The sequence below is a fragment of the Glycine max genome, chromosome 20, assembly GCF_000004515.6.
Source record: "Glycine max cultivar Williams 82 chromosome 20, Glycine_max_v4.0, whole genome shotgun sequence".
NCBI lineage: Eukaryota > Viridiplantae > Streptophyta > Magnoliopsida > Fabales > Fabaceae > Glycine > Glycine max.
In genome coordinates, this window is record NC_038256.2 from 47707872 (window position 1) to 47719670 (window position 11799).

Genomic DNA, 11799 nt, shown 5'->3' on the forward strand with positions numbered 1-11799 from the left:
TCTTTCAAATCCTTGATGTGTTTAATATTTCTTTAGATATATCTAGATAACACACTCAAACTATAAAATAAGAATGTGTAGATGGCAAAAATCCTATGAAATTAATAGTAGAATATATAATATGAAAAATATAATAATTAAAACAAAAAATATAATCAAAATATTTATCTATACAAAAAATTATAAGAATTTAAAATTAATTAAAAAAAATAAAATTATAGCACCTCAAAATATATTTTTATCTATAAAATAAATTAAAATTTATATAAAAATATCATATAAATATGTTTATTTTTATTATTTAATTACTTCAATAAATAATTTTAATTATTTATATAACAATTTTCACTATCAACATTCAACTTTTAACCATCATCCACGGAGAGTCAGATTACAGCACTTGTATGGTTTTCCGGAATATTATTAAAAATGAAAGCATATGGGTTAGTTGGAATTAATATGAAATTATTATCTGGCGCTCATTCTGTATTTTCTGGTTTTTTAGTTATTTTTTTGCAACATAGCCATAACATTTGTGTCAACTTCGTACAGTGCTCATTTCATTATAAAATAATTGATGTTTTAACATTTTAAAAAAAATCCACATTGATGTTTTTCAATTTTGAATGAGATATTCAAATTTTATTTGTAACTGTGTACTAAATTAATTACAACAACTGGATTGTTGCAATTTATTTAGGATATATCACTAAAAAATAAATCTAATGAAATAATTTACTGGTCTGGAATTAATTAAAAGAAGGAACCAAACTGGCTTCCAAAAATTGAAAATGAATATTATTTAAAAAAAGAATAATCTTCACTCATTTTAGAAAGTAATTTGGAGTGGAATGAAAGTATAGAAGTAACGGTGCAGAGTAAAGTTTGGCATATTGGTTAGGAGAGTGAGTATTTTAAAATGTTGGCGCCACGAAATTCCCGGGGATGCCATTCTCATTGTCAGAGAAAACAAAACGGAAGGAAGTGAGTGAATTCGATCGCAATTAACAATGGCGTCGTCCCCTTCTTTGGCGGTGGCCGTCGTCGTCCTTCTATTATTGGCGTTGTTCGCAGCAGCGGCCGCCGATGACGCCTCCTGCCATCATGACCTGCAATTGGTAGTCAAACACATTCATTATAATATGTTGAATGCTGAATTGAATTTGGATGGGAATGCTTCCATTGCAGGTGAAGATAAAGAGCTGGATCGATGGGAAGAAAGATGTTGACTATAACGGTATGACTGCTAGATTCAGCTCTTATTTGCCTGAAGATGCCGATCAAGCTTCCAAAACTCCTGCTCTTTTTTCTGATCCTATTGACTGCTGTTCCTCTTCAACTTCAAAGGTTTCTTTCTCATCCTCTCCTTTTCTTTTCCCACCTTTTTAGAATGTAAATTCATTTACCCCTCCCTTTTCTTCCAGTTATCCGGATCAGTTGCTCTCTGTGTACGGGGTACTTGTGACTTCACAACTAAAGCTACATTTGCACAGTCCGCAGGTGCCACTGCCACCTTGATGATAAACAACGCCGATGGTTGGTGTATATATATATTTTTATTTATTTTTTTGTTACTATCCACTCTCTGCTATTTTTAATCTGTTTTAGTCAACAACTTTGTCTTAATTCTATCTGTTAGAACTCTTTGAGATGGAGTGCTCCAATTACACCAGGATAAATATTTCAATTCCAGTTGTGGAGATAACTAAGTCAACAGGAGACACTCTCAACAAACTTTTGACGTCTAAAAGTAAAGGTCAGTCCTTCAACTAAACTATGTTTAAGTTATTTTTTCTAGCCATGGTTAGATTATGTTTAAGTGATGTAGCTATCTTGAGCTGTTCCCTATGTGGTGACTGTTTTATTTGGTTGTCTCCAATTCATTTGTGACTACAAGGAAGATTATTTCCGCCAATAGTAGAGTGGATAGCTAGAGCACTTCTCTATTATTGATTATTGTTAAGAACGTGGAAAACAGAACATGAAATCCTCTTTGTCCTCTGGTCCTGTAGAAAACAAGTGGTTGGTGTAAAATTAATCCAAGAGTTAGTGTCTTTGGAAAGCTTGCTAATGGACAAGAGAGTTAAGTGAAAAGAAGGAACATGGAGAACATTTGAGATTAAAAGACCTGATTTTAAATAAACAGAACCAACATGATGAACTGAAACAAATTGGTTATCAGGTAATTTAACAGATGTAGATACTTTTGTGTATAAGTGAAAAAGAGACAGATCAAATACCATATGATTTGTAACACCTGAATCTAAAATCCAAATAATAGATTGAGTTTTAAAAGAGACAAAACAGCGAAAAGTACCTGCAAAATCTGTAACAGATTGTTCATTACCAATGTTAAAAGAAGTCGTTGAATCTGAGATGGAATCAAATTATTCTTAGGTGCAGAGTCCGAAGATGAGGCAATAACAGCAGCAATGGAATGAGCCTGCATGGAATGAGATCCTGAGTCACGATCATTAGGGGTTGAAGAACCATTATGAGATTTGTTATAGCCAAGATTATGTTTCCACCAAGAAGGATATCCAATTTTTGAGTAACAGCAACTGTCGGAGTGACAATCAACATTGCAAATGGAATAATGATATTGAGGCTCCGATTTGGCACCTCGAGATGGATTTGATTGCCGAACAGTCATGGCCGATTGATCTAAGGGAGAGGATCGAGAATCTGATAATGAACGTTGGCGTTCTTCCTGTAAGAAAAGAGAATATGCTTTGGCCATGGAGGGAAGAGGATCCATGATGAGAATTTGACTTCTAATAGAAGCATATGAATCATTTAAGCCCTGGGGAAAATCCATGAGATCGTCAGTATCATAAATGTCACTGAAATTTGACACAATACCACAAGCACAAGCTGGAAGTGTGCGATATGAGTCAAGTTCATCGCGATAATCCTTCAACATTGTGTAGTAGGCAGAGATGGAGTTGGTGCCTTGGGAGAGATAAAAAATTGCTCTACTAATTTCAAAGATTTGTGGGGCATTTTCTTTTGACAAGTGATACACTTACAATAATTTATACAACATTATATCTTGTGCCTATCTCTCTCTTCCATCATATTATTTATTACATTTCAAATTCAAGTTTATCTTCTTTCTCTTTCTCTCTCTCTTAGTTGTATATTTTGTTGTGCAATTTGTTGTACAAGTATAATTTCTCTTATCTTTTTTATCAAAATGAGCAAGATCAAGCCAAGTATCATGTGCACTTTTGATCCAGAGAATGGAATTCGCAATGGCTGGGATTGTGGAATGGACAATCCTTGATTGGACCATACTGTTGCAGCGGACCCAAAAGAGAAATTTAGAGTACCAGGTTCAGGTTTGGGAAGGCAGACATCAATAAAACCAAGTCTGTTTTTGGGCTCTAAGGTCATAATGATTAATGACTGCTCGACTCCAAGTGGGGTAATTGTCACCATTAAGGAGTTGTGTGACAAGTGCTTGACCAGGCTGATCAGAGGAATGAGGTACTATGTAGAGGAAAGATCAGGTTCATGTGGAGAAGGTCTAGGAACGAGGTTTAGGCTGATACCATGTTAAGAACGTGAAAAACAGAATATGAATTGAAATGTTGGTTGTGACTTTCTATTGATTATAATGCTGTATATATACAGATTACAAGGAAACAGAAAAACAGAATGATATAAGATAAGGATAAAGTATCAGCTAAGTTTAAAATGAAACAAATCATAACGAATAGATAAGAAGTAAAACTAATATCCTGTAACAATTATCAGCGTTAGTATGTTGTCTATTCTCACCAGAGTGTTGGGATTGCTTGATCATGTCGGAGAGCTTCTAATGGGGTCAGATGAGGTAGGGTGTTGCAAAGAGCCAAAGACATTCCAACACTTAAGTGTCAGTCTTGGAGGTAGAAAGAGAACATACTTAAAGTAACCTTGGATGTGTGTTTATAAAGGCCAGTGAATATTATCCTCAATCCTCCATTATATCTGGTAAAATTGCTTATTGGTTTGGTACGGTAACCTCTCACGTAATTAGTGTGGGAGTTCACTGTTTTTTTTTTCAGAATTTGCGGGATAACACATCCTGAAGGCATTATTTGAATGTCATAGCAACAACAAGATTGATGTATGTTACAATGAAGGGTTATGGGTCATAAGTCTGTTACTAACAGTCCATACCTCTTAATTCATTTGTTTTCCAGATTATTTTGCCTTGCTTTAGAGGATGCAATATTATCACTTCCTTTTCTAATTGTGCTCTCCTCCTCCTTGATAAAAAATGCTTTTCTAAAATAAAATGGAGATCTTATTAGAAACCATCTCAAATAATCGGAGTGATTTTATTGCAAGATAAATTAAGATGTTGCTTTAAAGAAATGCAACAACAACAAAACTTTATCTCACTTGATGAGGTCGGCTACATGGATCGCATGACATCAATGTGGTTGAAAATCAAAGCTTCAAGAATATTATTAAACATGAGATCTCCCTTGACGACTTCTTCCAATGTCTTTTTTTGGTCTCCTTCTCTTTTTTCATAAAACTAAAAATCATGCACGCAATATGCTCTTTTGACTAGTGAAGAAGAAAGGCATGAGATAAAAGTAAATATATTAACTATTCATTGAGGTCCTATTTCTTGACTGAAGGGGACACCAAAGGACTCTACCCTTCCATCCCTTGAATAAATAGAGAGGAGGGGCAGAGTTTTTGATTTTTTCATGTTGTCAAAGAGTTAAACAATAAGAATGGATAACTAGTGCATGATCAAATTGATCTGATCATGTTGGAACAAGGTTCAAGTCTATCGGCTTGTTAGGATGCCTCAATTGCATGCATCATTGCACTTACTTGACACCAATCATTAATTAGAAATGGCTCGTCTTGCTGCAACCTTCTCTTGATTTCTCAAAATTTCTTTTGGTCCATCCCGGTTGGGGTAGAGAACTCATGGTTGTCTCAGTTGTGCTACCGAAGGCTCTAGGGAAGTCGGAATAGGAGAGTATTCATCTTGGGGTGGGTTTGTTGCATTCTTTGTAAGAAGAAATGGTGATCAATTTCACACTTGTTTTCATTTTTCAAATTGGATTTTGAGAAGGCTTGTAGTTTCCATTAAATAAATAAGATAAAAGAAAAATATTATTGCTTTATCAATAACAAATGCATTTTTCTGCTAGATGCCATGTTTGTTTCCACTTGATTTTCCCACGGTTGATTCTGAGTTATTCATTTCAGTGGAGATTTTGTTATATGCTCCAACTCGCCCAGTTGTAGACTACTCAGTTGCATTTTTGTGGTTGATGGCTGTTGGAACAGTTATATGTGCTTCACTATGGTCAGATATAACTGCTCCTGATCAAACTGATGAACGCTATAATGAATTGTCTCCCAAGGTTTTTCCGTGCAACCCTACATCTATCTTTATGATATATGCTCAAATGTAATCTTATGTACTTTTCTTGTTGTTTGACGTGACTGAAGTAGTTTAAGTTACATCATGATGCGAAGGTGTGTTTCCAGTGACTAACAATAATTCAACAATGTTCATATGGTAAATTTGTAACCACAGACTGACACTGACCTTGGCATGTGTGCTAATCTACATTTCCTTTTATCTTTGACTGCCTTATGTATTGCGTTAGCCATTGATCTTTCAATCAGTTAACAATTAGAATGGAGCCATGGAGCATGACTTCTTCCATTCATTTTGTTAACTTATTACAACTTAAATACATCTTTATGCATATTAATCTTTAACATCCAATTTTCTTTTCTTTTGCTAGAGCTTGTCTGAAGCAGGGAAAGATGATTCTGAGGACTTGGTTAACATAGATACAAAGGGTGCTATCGTCTTCGTCATTACGGCATCTACTTTTCTTGTGCTACTGTTCTTCTTCATGTCGTCTTGGTTTATCTGGGTGCTGATTATACTTTTCTGCATTGGTGGTATTGAGGTGAGGTACATTTTCGTGGATTTTACTCCTAACCTTCTAATTAAAATAACTATATCTTATTTCATGATGTGCCCAAGGTGTCGGTTCCTTATTCTTGTTCATGATTAATTATCGTTTATATATATAAACTAGAAATATGTATTCTAAGTCAGTTAAACATGCATCGTTTAAATTGTAACAAAATTACATGGTTTAAATTGTGCTATATTGATGTCGTTGGATAACCAATTTATAGAAATGCAGGAGGATAAAGTATTCTATAGAATATGATTACGTTATCCTACTACTTAGAAAGGCAGGAGGATAATATTCTACACAACACACACAAAACTCCCTTCAATAACTATTTGTAAAATTATTTATTTGATACTTCATTAAAAGAAATTCAATGTATAATATACTTTATAAAAATATAAGTAAAATGTTATTAATAAGATTACATTATTACAAATGTCTGATTTATTTAAAATTTGGTTTGAAAAGTTGATTAATTAATATCAAAATATTCAATTATTAGATTAATAAAATTTAATTCTTACAGAGTTATTGAATGGGGAATAACTTAACTCTTTTATATAATAATATATATTATATAATATAATAATATTATATATATAGATATATATAAATTTAAATTATTATGTTTATTGGTTAAATTATTCATTTAGTTCATATAATTTTACAAGATTTATATTTTTTAGTCTCTATAATTTGAAAGTGATTTTTTTATTCTCTATAGTTTATATTTTAATTCTCTTTTAATCCTTATAGTTTAAATTAAAATATAAACTAGAGGACTAAAAGAAAATTAAAATATAAACTTTAAAAATTAAAAAAATTACTTTCAAACTATAGGGATTAAGAAGGCACGAATGGTGAAATTATAAGAAACAAATGAGTAATTAAATTTAAAATCAAATATTTTTTTAGAATTTATAAGAATAAAATTAAAGGTAATAAATTTTTTTAAATATGATATTGTAATAAAAATTATATCAATTATTTAAGACATGTTATAATATTTTTTTTAAAATATTCAATATATATATATATATATATATATATATATATATATATGCGAATAACAGATAGTGAAAAAGTCTTGGAGTAGAGTAGTCTACTCAATAAGATTGCCCATAGCCGTTGGCAATCAACCAGGCAATGGACCCATCCTGATTTACTTCTGTTGAATAAACCTGTTTATCTGATCATGCTTGTTTCAACTTTCAAGAGAATTGGTGTTTCTCACATACAGACAAATTGAGTAACTTTGCTATGTTCTAGTCTCTGTTTCCCATCCTATCTTTTTTGTCCTTTGGAGGATATTTTGTCTTTATTTCTGTCTAATAAAAATTACTTATTCTTTTAAAAATACATCAGAGGGTACTTTCTCTTTTCTGTTAACTGCTATATTGATCTATTTGAAAGTCAAAACCACAATACGTATAAACTGCTAACAAGCATTTGGATTCTGTTTTTTTTTTTTCTTATTTGCTTAAAATTCCTCTTTCATTAATTAAAGTCCGCCTTCATTTTCAGGGGATGCACAATTGTATTGTAAGCCTCGCTTTAAGGTACAATAAATGTCTTCTTTCTTCTAATAATAAGGGAAATAGTGTTCTTTCCGCATGCTATATGTCTCTTAATTTCTCATAATTTTTTTTTTTCAAATACATGAGCAGAAAGCGTCCAAAATGTGGTCAGAAGACTCAGAATTTACCTATGTTTGGAGAGGTTTCTATTTTCTCGCTGGTAGTGTTACTATTCTGCGTGATATTTGCGGTTGTGTGGGTTGCTACTCGGCATGAATCATTTTCATGGTTTGGCCAAGATACTCTTGTGAGTTCTAGTTTCTAGTACCTGTGCAATAGGTCTTTCTATTATCATTTCTGTTTCAAAATTTGAACTTAAAGAGAGTGAGGAAAACATTGAAATGTATTGTTCGTGATGCTTACTATATGAATGCCAGTCTCTTTTCTGGAAAGTTGTCACTGAATATTGACTCTAATTGGAGGAGCTGAAAGCCTGAGAGGAACCCAAGAAATTTGTTTCTGGAACAAGGGCAGAATTTCTAGTTCTGTGTCTGTCTAGTGTTGATATGTTCATATTTCCAAAAAAATTATACATTATTGCAGCCACTTTATCTACATCTATACATATATGAATGCACACACGAGTGCTTATGTACTGGCACAGACATATGATGCATATATTTTTCAACTCAATCATTGTGAATGTGAATGTGTGCTCTTGTTGAGACAAAATTGGTGTCTTGTTTGATTCCATAGTGAGCTTTCTTCTGTATTGCTCTAAAAAGTTGTTTGTTGTCTCAATTGTGGTTGTTACCATTCATCGATGATAAACTGTTTATTTTATCTTTTATTTTATGCAATTTACTTGAAATATGGCTTTATTCTTGACAGGGCATTGGTTTGATGATAACAGTCTTACAGTTGGCTCGGTTGCCTAATATTAAGGTACCTGAATGAGTTCCTTGTGTTTATATTGTACTGCTATTTCCACACTCATTTAGCTCCAATATCTGTTGGAACATTTCTCACAATTTGCTTATGCATCTGATATCATAGGTTGCAACTGTACTCCTTTGTTGTGCATTTGTATACGACATCTTTTGGGTATTCATATCTCCAGTGATATTCCAGAAGAGTGTTATGATTACAGTAAGTCTTTGTTCATACTAACATGGTTCTTTTACTTGGACTGCTTCATTGCAGTTTGGACCTCAAATATAAATTTCCAAATCGTATACCCCCCGAATCATCTTGTTCTTTCCTTTACTATCATTGTTTTTGTTGTTGTTGTTGTCACAGACAGAATTTCATTAGACATCTGTCTTTCATCTTGCTATAAATATTTAGATATACGTTTTTTGTTTTTCATTCTCACTCCTGAGTTTTATTATACTGAAAAGGTCTCCTGTAGTTATGAGTTTCCTTTTCTAGGTTGCTCGTGGTGACAAGGCCGGTGGTGAAGCAATTCCTATGCTTTTGAGATTTCCTCGTCTTTCTGATCCTTGGGGTGGCTATGATATGATTGGATTTGGAGATATTCTCTTTCCTGGTTTGCTTGTTTCCTTTGCTCGTAGGTATTGAATTCCTTTTTTGGTCAAAAAACTTGAATAAATGGAAGATTTTATAAACTTCTTTGAAGATAACACTTGTTTTCAATATTTGCTTTTGTGTGTTTTTCTTCTTCTTTTTAATGTACATTTGAGAAGATGCATTGTTATGGTTTTTGATTGTCTCAGATTCGACAAAGCTAATAAGAAGGGGGTCGCAAGCGGATATTTTCTTTGGTTGGTAATTGGCTATGGTTTTGGTAAGTTGTTGTGTAATACTACTATGTTTAAAGGTATTATTATTATTATTGTTCTATAAGGTCTTGAATGAGGATACTTTCATGTTTAAGGCCTCTTCTTCACATATCTGGGGCTATATATGATGAACGGTCATGGACAACCTGCACTGCTGTACCTGGTTCCATGTACACTAGGTAAGGTAACTAGTTTTGTGCTTTAGATAAGGTGGGTGTGCATTTATATAGCTTGTCTGATATCCAATTATGGACAGGAGTGACTGTGGTATTGGGATGCAAAAGAGGTGAGCTAAAGTACCTTTGGAGCTATGATGCAGACTCCTCCTCCTCGTCTTAGTCCAAAGAGCCTTCTCAAGTTTAGATGGCAACTGAGAAATGGAAATGTTCTCTGAAGTAATATACATACAGTGGTTAGGACTTAGGAGAGATTCCAGGTGTACAGACAAAGACAATTATTTCCTCTATTGTATTTTTGTGATCAACCAACCAACGATAAGTGAATTAATGTTCTTTCTGCTGCTGCAGCAGCATAGTTATTGCAAAAAGAGCATGGTTTTTGGGTGGGCATGTGCAGGCAGGATGTCATCAATTCACTATCACCTCTTAATATTCTATTCTTTGTATAATTTTAATTTCCTCTTTAACAAAAGCTGTGGTCCATTGCCTTAATGACTGACTCTTTTTTTTCATTTATTGACGCGCGGACTGGTATAAAACCTGTAAAATTAATATTTTCGTCTTCTAATATTTACGCATTCATTTTGGTTCTTTTTTTTGTCATGGTTGTACTCTATCATATTTAGTACATGAGATTATCGACATTCTTAAATATTAACGTGGATCGATCTTAAGCCGGAAAAAAAAGGAGTGCACAAGAGAAGAGAATAATTAGAAACTATGATTATTATTATTTAAGTAGGAAGCAGAAGCATTAATTAGCAGTTGGGAGGATGAGGAAGGTTGCACTTGGCAGGGAGTTGGAGGGCGAGCTTAGGATCAATTCCGAGAGAAGGCAATAGTGGGGAGTTCTTGTAAGAGCAAAGGCAGGGCAAGTCTGCATGTGAGAGTACAGAACAGCACTGTTGGGAGGGTGGCGTTGGATTTGGAGGCGTCACCGCTGGTTTGCATGTCATTAAATCTGGTAAGGATACGTTGCATATGCTTTGTCCCTTCACCGAAATCAACAACAAGAACACCACCAATGCCACACCCACTATCATCTGCTTCTGCTTCAGATACATACTCATTAGCTAGTAATAGTATTTTCTTTGCTTCTGCTATGTAATAGTATTTCCTTTCCTTTCTGCCCGGCCTTATATATATATATATATCATACCACCGACAGAAGAAGAATATCTGCATCCTCATTTAATATTTATTGCAACTTCCAAGCCGTGAACCCGCCGGATATCCTGCCACTTCTTTTTTCTGACTCACTGCATGGTAACATGTGGCTCACACCTGTCCACATCCACCAGTAAAACTCCACCCACAAATATTACTCTCTCTGGACTCAACCATTAGACAAAAAATTAGTTAATATTATTTAATTTTGATAATTTCAATAAAAAGTTAATTTATTCCTTAAAATATCATCTATATTGATTATATAAGAAAAAAAAATAAGATTATTAAAAATAAAACTCAATTAAACGAATGATGTTTTGAAAATACATCATTAAGTAGGTGATAAAGTAGGTGATAGTTAATTAAAATTTGTTTATATTTTAATCTAACACAATTGATTTTTTTTTTATTTTTTTTACATTTGAGGTCTAAAGGGAGTATTATGATTAAAGATTTTTTTGTGTAATTATGTTAGAATTATCTATCAATTTTATTCATAATTAATTTTAACAAAACTTTATTTAAAAAATTTGAATTCAATACTATTTGGACTAACTACTTGTTGGTAGACTCTTTCTTTTTACACATTTTTTTTCATCTCTCCAAATAATTTTACAAATATGTAAAAAGAAAACATAATTTTATAAATAAAAAATGAAACAAAAATTAATTTCTAAACTGTATTTAATACATTAAATGCTTTTTCCTGAAATGCATTAAATACTTATTTAATACATTAAATAAGTTTCTTTAATGCATTAATTTTCAAAAATTAATTTAATACATTTAAGTAACTTATTTCCGTAATTAGTAACAGTCAAAATAATAAGTGAGGTCCTTTTTATTGATTTTTTTTATTCTAGTTTCTATTTTTCAAATTTTTGTTTTTTTATTTTATTTCAGAAACCAGAACACATGCTGAATTAACAATAACTATAATATGCATATATAAAATAATATTCTATATATATATATATTTAAATATACCATAAATACTATTTAATATATAAATATTACGATTATAACAAATTTAATACTCTCTATTGTCTTAAATGTAAGAAAAAAGATCAGCCAGAGATAAGTGGAATATTCCAATTATTTTGTGAGAAAATCATCATGCCCACCAGACAATAGTAGTAGCGAAAAGCAAGACATTCTAACACATAAATTGGGT

General features: G+C 32.5%; 2 protein-coding genes across 2 annotated transcripts; one reads left to right on the top strand and one right to left on the bottom strand.

The window, feature by feature from the left end:
• Positions 1-1467: 1467 nt before the first annotated feature.
• LOC100815578 (signal peptide peptidase-like 5) lies at positions 1468-9930 on the top strand. The gene is made up of 11 exons (XM_041013502.1): positions 1468-1756; positions 5224-5389; positions 5774-5942; positions 7482-7516; positions 7625-7781; positions 8366-8419; positions 8531-8623; positions 8906-9048; positions 9211-9281; positions 9372-9455; positions 9533-9930. The coding sequence occupies exons 1-11, from the start codon at positions 1651-1653 to the stop codon at positions 9613-9615; spliced, it is 1161 nt and encodes a 386-aa protein (XP_040869436.1). The 5' UTR covers positions 1468-1650; the 3' UTR covers positions 9616-9930.
• A 233-nt stretch (positions 9931-10163) lies between these two features.
• LOC102660896 (putative lipid-transfer protein DIR1) lies at positions 10164-10586 on the bottom strand. The gene has a single exon (XM_006606884.4). It carries the CDS (start codon positions 10523-10525, stop codon positions 10214-10216), a length of 312 nt encoding a protein of 103 aa, XP_006606947.2. The 5' UTR covers positions 10526-10586; the 3' UTR covers positions 10164-10213.
• Positions 10587-11799: the final 1213 nt, after the last annotated feature.